The sequence below is a fragment of the Condylura cristata genome, unplaced genomic scaffold, assembly GCF_000260355.1.
Source record: "Condylura cristata isolate star-nosed mole 26May11 unplaced genomic scaffold, ConCri1.0 scaffold00020, whole genome shotgun sequence".
NCBI classification, from domain to species: Eukaryota; Metazoa; Chordata; class Mammalia; order Eulipotyphla; family Talpidae; genus Condylura; species Condylura cristata.
In genome coordinates, this window is record NW_004567121.1 from 28,935,273 (window position 1) to 28,945,536 (window position 10,264).

The following is a 10,264-nucleotide window of genomic DNA, read 5'->3' on the forward strand; positions in this document are numbered from 1 at the left end:
TGGGGAGGTAGGTCTGTGAGTTTCACAGATTCCTGGGAGCTGGGAGTCAGTGTCTCGTGGGGTGTCATGCCCCTGGGCATCCGGAGCCTGCTGCAGGTGCCAGTGCGTGGGGGGTGCCCACCTCTGAAGGCTCAGCTGGTGTGGTGTACTGGCCTGGCTCCTCTCGGGTGGGCCTGCCAGGAGGATCCACAGGCCAGCCAGGATCATGCAGGTGGGCACGGCCCCAATGAGGATCTTGAGGGTCACCACCACTTCCTCCGTCTGCTTGCAGGCTCCTGCCTTATACCCTGCAAACCTGAAAAAAGCACCACTCTAGTGGCATCCAGCTCAGATCCTACAGAAACTGGCTTTCTGGGGGAGAGGTCCCAGATGTGCCACAGTCTCCTGAAACTGGGGTAATTTCCTGGCCCCGTCAACCTACTGTAGTGGAAGAGGGCTTTGAGGCAATGGGCTGGTCAGGGTAGAGAGAAAGCTGAGCATGTGGGAGCTGAGAGTTCAGAGGAGTCATCACCCCCAAGGAAGACTGCACAGAAGCCTGGGGAGTGGCTCCCACTTTCCAAACGAGCAGGCTCAGGGTGGCTCTTGGCTGGTTAGGGTGCGGGACTCTGGCCTTTTCTGCCCACCCTGCCTACTCTCTCTTGCCTCTGATACACCCCAACTCTGGGACTCACCCCAGACTGAGGGTGGAGATGCCCAGGGCACATGCGCCTGAAAGCTTGGTGAAGAAAACATAGGAGGAGTAGAAGATGGTCTCCAGGCCTGGCCCGTGCTCGCGCTGCCGCTGGTAGTCGTTCACCACGTCTGGAAGCATGGACCTAGGATGGGGGCTGCACAGTCATCCTTATTCTCCCCTTGACAGGCACCAGCCTGGGGCCTCCCTGGGTCCCTCTTGATGCACTGAGAGCCAGGCCACACAAGCGCCCCATTCTGGCGGGCTGGTGCTCTGTTGGGGCTCGGAAGAGAGAGCTGCTGGCCTTTATCTCTCCCAGAGGGAAAGCCCCTCCTCAGCACAGGCTGGGCAAGGGGGCCTTGGACAACAGTTGATGGGAAGGGGGCATACGCGAGTCCCCCCCAGGCCCTCCCGCGGCCTACCAGGGTAGCAGCAAGGACACAGCAATGCTCAGGCCAGATACAAAGGCCACAACGTAGGCCATAGGCGCCGAGGGCATCGTAGCCAGCAGGATTGCAAAAGGCACCATCGCCTGGGGAGACAGACACACGACTGGCCCTCCACCTGCGCCCTACTCGCTCTCTCGCTCATGCTCGCTGGTCTTCACTAAAACCCCATCCCGCCCCGTGACCTCCAAACCTCCCATCACCCCCACGCCCAGTGCCTGGTTCTGTGCTCGGCACTGAACATTTGAGCAAATACAGAATCGTCACCCTGCAGGCCAGAGGTCCCAGCTCCCAGAAGTCTCGCCCGCAGCCTCCCCAGGCCCTGCTTCCTGCCTTACTCACACAGATCCCCAAGGCCGACATCCTCTTCCCAAATCGATGTAGAACCCACTCCCATATTGGGGTGCTCAGCATAGCCGAGACCTGTGAGCAGACAGAATCGCCACAGCCTGGACATGCTGCCAGTGCCTTTCCCCAGGTTCTCAAGGCCCTGGCTTTTGGGGGGGGGCGGGACGGGGCGCGGGGTGAAGGGTGAGGGGAGACACCCGACCTAGTCCTTGCTTGCCCTAGTTGTTACCGTCTTTAAGACCCTGGTCCCCATGCCACCCTCTGTGGAATGCGGGCAATAAGACCAAAGCAGGGTATAGAACATTAACCCACAGAAGGCTGAGGATATGTCGTGTCGAGGACTACAGATGTCCCCACTGCAGACGCTACAGTGACCTTGTCACAGTGTCACAGTCACCCAAGCCCCCTCACCAGGATGGTTAGCACCAGACTCTGGACATGGTCATGTAACCGGGAGGCGTGTGTGCAGAACAGGACGAGGTAGCTCTGCTCCACCTGAGGAGGCAGACAGGAAGTGGGTGTGTGCAGGGAATGGCAGCAAGTCCAGGGCAAGGCCTGGGCCTCAAGTCTGGCCTCCCCGTGGGACCTCAGACTGGCTGCCGCTGCCATCATGCAGCCCCTCCCCAGAAGGACGCTGACCTGACGTGAGTGTAAACACTGTCCTAGTCCACGTTCCCTTGGCACAGCAAGATGGGGGGCTTTACTACCCGGCACCTTCAGCTTCCTAGGGCCTGGGCCTGACCCTCCCCAGTCCCACAAGCTCAGCCTCAGTTTCTCTCCACAGAACACCAACCAGTGTGGACCAGATGCAGACACTGGTTTTACCCTATTAAAACTCAAGGGTAACTGGAGGGCTGTGGGGCTGAGACCGGACCTGAACCCACACAGGGTCCATGTGGCGAGAGCTACGCCTGTGGGGTCAGCCTAGCCAGAGGTACCTGGACGGCAGCTGAGATGAACAGGAAGGAGACCACCAGCTTCAAGTAGGGCGGGTGCTTGACAGTGAGGCGCAGTCCAGCCAGGAAGCTCAGGCCTTGTCCTACATGTGCTGCAGAGGGGTCTGCAACACAGGAAGGTGACCCCTTGGCTTCACAGAGTTCAAACCAAAACCCAGCCCAAGAGGAGCCCTGCCCCCAGCTTCTTTCTCACTGTACCCCCATACCTGGTTGCTCCTTCACCCCCAGGTAGAGCAAACTACTGCACACAGGGTAAATGATAGCCACCACGGTGGCTGCAATGAAGTAGAGACGAGTCTGCGGGACAGGACAGAAGTGGGGTGGGGTGGTGTCCCCGGGACAGGGGAAGAGTGCCTCCCAGGGAGCAGCCCTCAGCCCAAACCAAGGACTGTTTCCTCGTTTATCATAAGCAAGCACTAAATCTGTGGCTTGTGCATGCTGAACTCTGGGGTTGCGTGGGTAAGTGAGCATGAGGGGCTGGGCATGTGGGAGGGGCAGGCGGGGACAGCTGGAATGATGCTCGAAGGCCCAGATGAATACTGAGAGCGACTGGGGGCCGGCGGGCGGGGAAGGGGAGGCGCACGCGGATATGACAGCTACAGCCACAACATGGATTCCTGCATTTCACAGCCAGGGTGGAACTGGAGGGGATACGCCAGGCAGACCAAGGCGGGAGAAAGGCCGGCCTGCACAGTGCGAGCTTTTGGAGGGACACAGAGCCGGAGCCCCGGCTCAGGCAAACAAACCACCGATAACCACCAGTTAGCTGAGAACTGAGGCCCACGCTGGACGGTGTGCCTTGGCGGTGGGTGTGGTGGGGTGACACCCTCTAAAGGGGTGTGGCTCTGCACCTCTGAATCCTACACAAGCCTGGAAACCAGTGTTCTCTGAAACCAAAACCAGAAACCAGCAACCAACTAGAATGAAGGTTGCTTGGAATGTGGGTTTCTTGCCCTAGGGATGTTCTTGCTTTAAAAAACGAGAAGGACTGGAGGAGGAGCTAGAAGGCTGGACTGGAGCCTGGCTCAGGGTTCCGAGAGGGGGTGCTGCCCTCGATGTCCCAGGTCGGCTCCCAAGGCACCTTGGGGTCACAGGAGGGGCTTTGCCCCAGCTCTGCAAGGACCTCATTCCTCCGCTGCCCCAGCCCCCTCGCTGTCCTCTCTGGCCGGCCGCTGCAGCCCCGCTCCCAGTCCCTTCTCTTTCCTTCTGCGGTTCAAGGCAGCCTGGGAGGAAAAGCAGGTTTCTCGGGCACAGCCAGGGCCTCGGAGAAGGAATGAGGGGCGCGGTGGGTGGGCAGGCAGAGCCTGTCCCCACTACGGGTGACCACGGAGCGCCCCACAGGGAGAAGCCGGGCAAACGGTGGCAGAGGAAAGGGGAGCTCAGTGGGGCTCCCAGGCACTTACCGCATTGGGTGACACAGCGACCGGCCCCCGGGGCTCATCGTCTTCGCAATAGTGCGGCTCGTGGGCGCCTGCCACGATGATCCCGTGGACAGCGGCGCCCAGCAGCGTCCCGGCCATCTCCATGGTCATCCCTGGGACAGACACGCGGTGATGTCCGGCCCCAACCAGACCTGCACCTTCCCACCTGCTCCAGGTGCTCCCCACTCACGGTAGGCAGTGACCGAATCCCGCTCCCTCGGGCTGGGGGTCAGAAACATGGTGAGCGCTGTGTAGGGCACCTGGAAAAACTGGGGGGCCCACAGAGCTCAGATGGCCACCTCCCCCCAAAGTGCCTGGGCACCCCCACTTCTGCAGCTGTGCCCACCGCTCCCCACTCCCAGTCCTCTGTGTGTGTGTGTGGGGGGGGACAAGGGGGCCTTGAGCTGGGAGCTACTGATAGATTCCGGACACTGGTGAGCAGGAGCACAAGTCGGTCCCTGGAGGTCGCCTACCACAGACACACAGAGTGCAGGATTCTTGGGGGTGCCTGCTTACCGTGGCCAGGCCCTGGAACAGGCAGTAGAAAGTCGTGTACCAGACACCTCTCAGGCTGGTGAAGGGGGGCAGGAACCACAGGAAGAAGTAGGCCACGGAGATGAAGGGTGTGCAGCCCAGCACCCTGAGGAGGCACCACTGAGGTGGAACCCCCAGGCACCCGCACAGGGGGCCAGAGGGCAAGTCTGGAGCACCCCTCCTGGGCACTGTTCTCCGGATGGAGAAGCCCTGAGCTGAGGCTTGGGGAGCCATAGAGAGAGAATGGCTAATGGGTGTTGAGTCGGGGGAAGGGGGTAAGGGGGGGGATTGGTTGCCAGGGCTCTCGCCAGAGTGCTTGGGTGCTCCTCTCTGAGAACTTACATGGTTCCAGCCTGCCCTGGCCACTCTAAGAGCCCTGGGCCAGCCCAGGAGTCTGGAAGGCCTTGTCTGGCCGGTGCCATCTGGTGAGGGCGCATGCCTAGAATGTCCCTGAACGCCTGTGTGACTCACTGAGTCCGGTCTTATCTGACAATGGTCTACGGGGCTTTTCACTAAGAAGCAGGGTTGTGACGCGGCGACCTCAGGCCAGGGGTGGATGCCAGTTTCTGAAAGGTTGTGGGGCTGCTCACCAGGGCATGAGTCGTCCAGACCCTGTCCTCCTACTTCTGTTGATGAAGAACCCAGCCACGGGGTCGGCGGCTGCCCCAGACACTTTCCCTCCAAACATGACAACAGACACTTGGGCAGCGGAGATCTGAAAGGGACGGAGGAGACAGCCGCAGCCTGACAGAGTCAGGGAGGACCCCGGCACTGCCACCCCCAAGGAAGAGCCAGAAACCGGATGGGGGGAGACCCCCTCCTCCTGCCCCCACGAGTCCAGAAGGGTCTCAGGGCACATCTCCCCTAGAGGAGCAAGCGCAGGGAGGGGTCGCCCGGAGCGCTGTGTCCTGTGGGACAAGCCCTGAGGGACCCTCACCAGAGCTGGTTCAGAGTGAGAAGGGGCACCTAGGCTGAGTCACAGGTAGACATTTTGTTTCGCAATGCCAATGTTTTATTGGTTTTTCTGACTACAGAGATGATCCAGTCATAAAAACATTCAAACCATACAGCGGGCAAAGGCCACCTGAGATGGCACCATGCTGAGTGCCTGTTAGGACCATGCTGATGCGCATCCTTTCATGCATATGCAGTTCCTAATTACACATGAATGAGGTATCAGTGCCATATCAAAATGGTGGGCTTCTTAGAAAAAGCTTTCTTTTTTCCTCACCTTCTAGTCTCTACCACTTCCTTCCAGAGCCAACATTAGCATCCTGGTGTGTTTCCTCCTGTTGTTTACTCCCTGCCCATGATTGAATTGGGTACACACATGGGTACGAAGACCCATGCACATACATAGATGAAGCGTCTTTTTGGTTTGCTAAAATTTTTACTTACTCTTCTGTAAAATGGACTTTTCTCATTTGTGTGGATTTTCCTCATTTGGAAATGTCTAATTCACGTTTTTGCATAATAGCTCATTCTATGAAGACTGCACAACTTATTACCTCACGGCTTCTATATGTTGGGCATTCCCATTCTCCTACAAACAGCCTGCAATAAATGTTCTTGAGGAGGCTGCCTTCACTAGCATGTCTCTGGTCAGACTTGGGTCAGATATATTATCTACAAGGACAGTGGGGATGGAAGGGCCAGATCCTAGGGAGGAGGGGGCAGAGGAGACCCTGGGCTGTTGCCCGCACTCACCTGTGCCACATCTAGCAGAAAGAGCTGCAGGTAAAAGGAGGTGGCGCTGGAGGCCACCTGGTTGGGGACCCCGCCAATGCCATAGCACATCTTCGTACAAAATGAGAGGCGCTCAGCTCTGCTCTCCTGGGGGCAACATAGGAACTAAGTCTCCACTTCTAGTCACGCCACAGCTCCCCGAGTCCCCACCCCTTGACTTCGCTAAGTATCTTAGGTTATTCAGGATGTCTTGAGAAATTTTTAAACATTTATTTCTGCATACAGAACTGGGGTGCAAACCAGAGGTACAGGGGGGTGAGAGGACTCACCAGAGTCAGAGTGGGGAACAGAACAGGCAGATCGACAGAAACACTGCTGATGGGGGCAGCAGAGACAGGAGAGGTCTGTGCCATCTGGGTCAGCTCCTTGGCCAGGGATTGAACTAGCGCTGCAGTGGCTGTGGGTGGCTTCATAATGTTGTGCTTTAACCCGTTATGCCACCAGGGAGAACCTGTCTTGAGAATGTTTACAGCAACCTCTTCGTCCTAATCTGTCCCCAATCATAATAAAGGGAAGTGGGAAAGGGAAGTGGGAAGATCTTCCTTCTATTTTCCCTTCAGAACTTCCTGCTGTCCTCTGTTTCAGTGTCCTAAGTCAACCAGTTAGCGTGAACTGAAGGTGTCAGGAGACCTGGGTTGAGCTTCCCCAACCAGCAGCTGTGTGTCAGCGAATAAGTCACTCTAACTCTCTGGGACTCATGCGTCATGTGGAATATTCCCGTCAACTTTACAGGGTTGCTTCTATGAGCAAATGAAGCTGTGCCTTCAGGAGCTGACTGTTAACTATTTGTTCAAGACTTCTGTATGCCGATGTCAACAGCTGGCAGCTAGAATCAGCCATGGTGAGAGTATATAAACACAAAAATCATCGAACATTTTAATCACCTAGGGTTTTTTTTTCCTGAAAAGACTAACAGTCCACCACAAAATGAAGCAATAATGTGTGATCCCAAATTCTTGTGTGTGTGTATGTGTGTGTGTGTGTGTATATCCTAAGCTCTCCAGTGATCTGTCGACTCAGATATTCAGAGGTCTACTCATAGCTCCATGAGGTTGCCTAGCTTACATCTCAGCTCAGCGTGCTCAAAACCCAGCCCCGATCCCCGCCTTGTCTATGCAAGGGGCCCCTTGTGTTCACCCTGGGAAGCCCGTTGCTTTCAGTGGTCACAGTGTCTATCAGCAGCTCCGACTGAGCCGAAGAGTCACAGTTACATCCCTGACTACTTTCTGCCTTTCTCCTGTATAAGCTCAGGGAGCGCCCCAAGTGGCTTCGCTGCTTTTGCTCACTCCCTCGTATCCACTCTCTATCGAGCAGCAAAGCAATCTTTTCAACATCAATCAGGTCATGTCTAATAGAGCCTACCCGAGCTCCCCCAGTCAGCGGCACCCCCTCCCCATTGGGTAGCCCTTCTCAAACACCTGCCTGTTGCTGCCTCAGGGCCTTTGCACTTCCTGTTCTTGTCAGAACTCCCTCCGCATCTTTGCAGAGCTGGCCCCATGTCATTTGGGTCTAAACCTAAAGGCTAGCTCCTCAGAAAGGTCTGCCCTAACCACCCAAATAGCTCTCAACTGTACCCATACATTCTCATTTAGATCCTGCCTCTTCCACTAGAATTAAGTGCTCTGCGAGCACAAACTATAGCTTTCCCCCCCACCATTGTGTTCCCAGGACCTAAAACAATATGTAGCATATAGTAGATGCTCACTTATATGTTTGTGGTGGAATCAAGGCAATGAAGACACAGTGTCAAGTGTTATTTCCTCTGAACACACTGGGAATCTTTCTTTTTCATCTGCTGCTTAGGGTTGGGAGAGAGTGGATGGGGGAGGACTTCACCCATTTTGTTATCTTGTAGGACATCCCGGATGGGCTTTCTGAAGGAATGGTCTTCCCAGATAAAAGTTTATCATATCCTTTGCACACGCTTCCTACCCACAGAAGAAATCCACGTGGCAGGATGTGGTTTCCTTTTCTGGCATTTGTATGAATATTATTTCAACTTCCAGAAAACTTTAACACAGAGAATCCAGCCCCTAACCCCCACCTCATGATGCAATTTGTTTCCTCCCTAAATATGCCCAGCAAGTTTCTAGCCCACAGAATGCACTTGGAAAACAAAGAAATTCCTATTGAAACTGGCTCTGTGACACCATCTCAGAACCTTGAGGATGAGTCTTGCCTGCTTAAATCCTAAGTCCTGCACCACTGACTGAGACAAGTTTCACAGTTCGTGCCTGCAGTTGCTAGCTGTGTGACTCAGGGCGAGCTGCTGAGCTTCTTCCCTCATGTAAAACAGGCCTCATGGGGTGTTCTGGGAGTTAAATACTGGCACTTCATTGGCAAGGCTAGTTTTCTTTTGCCATTAATCTTAGGTCCAATTTCAAATTTCCCTGGGAAGTGAGAGTGCACAGAGGGTCCCCTCAATCTCACTGTCCTTCCAGAGGGTGGGTGTGGGGGACCTCAATTCCTCACTCTGAAGTGCTGAAAGAATACACTGAGCAAGATGCAGGGCACTGAGGTGGTGGTGAGGCGAAGCCACAGAAACAGTGAACGCAGTGACAGTGGACAGGAAACAGGCTTGACTTTGGGGCCACACACACAGCTCAGAGGTCTGATTCCTTCCAGGGCCCACCTGCCCTCTACCCTCACTAGGTGGCCTGGCTGCAGGAAGGTCCTCTCTGGGACTGGCTCTCCAAGAAGAACCTGGCCCCTGGGCTGCCAGGGTTTGAGAGGGTGGCCAAGTCCAGCCTCAGTGAGGGAAGTGGCCACCTCAGGCACAGAGGAAGGTCCTACCTGCCCAGGGTGCAGGAACCCTCCCGGCTGGCCTGGAGAATAGTGGACAGTAGCCCTAGCCTGGGCATCAGCAGCCCCGTGCCCCTGACAGTCGCAGTGCCTAGTGCTGGTTTTCACCGGTCCAGGAGGATGTTCCCACGCCTGTTCTGGGGACACTGACCACCCAGGCCCGACAGGGGCAGTTCCACAGCCCAGAGTTCCTTGGGACTGGGGGCCGGCAGGCTGCTTCTGACTGGCCACAGGGCTGCGACCGGTCAAACCTGGGGGCTGCAGCCCCCCCCCCCGCCCCCCCGCAGGAGCCCAGCCCGGGGCCTCGCTTGGACCCCCTCCCCCTCTAGCTTTGCGCTCACCGAGTCTGGCTCCAACGTGGGCTCTTCAGACTGGGACGGCGACGGCGACGCCGACACCGACACCTCCTCCTCCGCTAACACCGGGGCCCCTCCAGGGGACGCCGCCATCGCGCACTGCACTCCAACTGGGAAAGCGGACGTTGCGCTCGGTGTTATCGGCGCGGGCCCCGGCGCCTGCCGGGAGGGCGGCTCCGAGCAGAGGGGCGCCGCAGGGGCTGCAGGTGCGGCGGGAACGGCCGCCGGGGAGCGCGGGGGCTGCTGCTCCCCTGGGAGACGCCGAGCGCCTCGATTCGGCGAAATTCGGGAAAAGGCCAGCAAGTTCCTTTCGGGCCCGTTTCAGGTCGGGTCCAAGAGGGGAGAGCCTGCTCTGGTGCCCGCCAACCTTCCCGCTACTTCCTCGGGGCGAAAATTGGGAAAGATTAAAAAGAAATCCAAGCAATGTAACTGACTTGTGTAGACTAATCTCATGACTGAATAGGCTTTAAAGCCCCTGGATCTGCCACCAGCAGCTAACGCACAGTTTCCCCATCTCGGGTACGTGTCAGGTGCGGTCCTATAACCGGACAGGAACTCAGGGACTCTGGCACGCCCAGAAAGAGCCAGAAAGGCAGCGGGAGCACATCACACATAGAAACGAACTGCAAAAGAAATCACAGACCGAAATGTGAGGCTGCAACTCTGCAGCTTCTAGAAAACAAGAAGAAATCTTATTAATCTTGGGTTGGACAACTGTTCTTTGGACTAAAATTACAAGAAGTTCGTGTGCCAGCCATGCCCCAGAGACAAGCTACAGAATGGGAGACAGAGCTGCAAAGCCCCAGACTTGTAATGAGCATAGCCCAGTCAGACAAGCCCATTCAGAAATGGGTAAAGGCTGGTCGGTTCCCCAGAGGGAGTCAGACAGCATGCCCATGCAAAGATGTTCATGTCCTTAGGGAAATCAGAGCTACCAGCCACGACTCCACTAGGTGGCATAATTGAAGACGTAGAAGTCGACAAA

The 10,264-nt window shown here is 56.4% G+C and overlaps 1 protein-coding gene across 1 annotated transcript in view; it reads right to left on the reverse strand.

Moving 5' to 3' along the window:
* MFSD2B (major facilitator superfamily domain containing 2B) overlaps window positions 1-9,372 on the reverse strand; it is a 13,243-nt gene extending 3,871 nt beyond the window's left edge. The window contains exons 1-13 of the mRNA XM_012727353.1: window positions 9,265-9,372; window positions 6,083-6,208; window positions 4,966-5,090; window positions 4,358-4,481; window positions 4,032-4,110; window positions 3,824-3,954; window positions 2,627-2,717; window positions 2,403-2,524; window positions 1,876-1,959; window positions 1,459-1,539; window positions 1,093-1,202; window positions 672-815; window positions 122-295 (exon numbers count right to left, since the gene is read on the reverse strand). Coding sequence (XP_012582807.1) covers window positions 122-295; window positions 672-815; window positions 1,093-1,202; window positions 1,459-1,539; window positions 1,876-1,959; window positions 2,403-2,524; window positions 2,627-2,717; window positions 3,824-3,954; window positions 4,032-4,110; window positions 4,358-4,481; window positions 4,966-5,090; window positions 6,083-6,208; window positions 9,265-9,372 — 1,499 coding nt within the window. The remainder of the gene's footprint in view (window positions 1-121; window positions 296-671; window positions 816-1,092; window positions 1,203-1,458; window positions 1,540-1,875; window positions 1,960-2,402; window positions 2,525-2,626; window positions 2,718-3,823; window positions 3,955-4,031; window positions 4,111-4,357; window positions 4,482-4,965; window positions 5,091-6,082; window positions 6,209-9,264) is intronic.
* Between the last annotated feature and the right edge of the window lie 892 nt (window positions 9,373-10,264).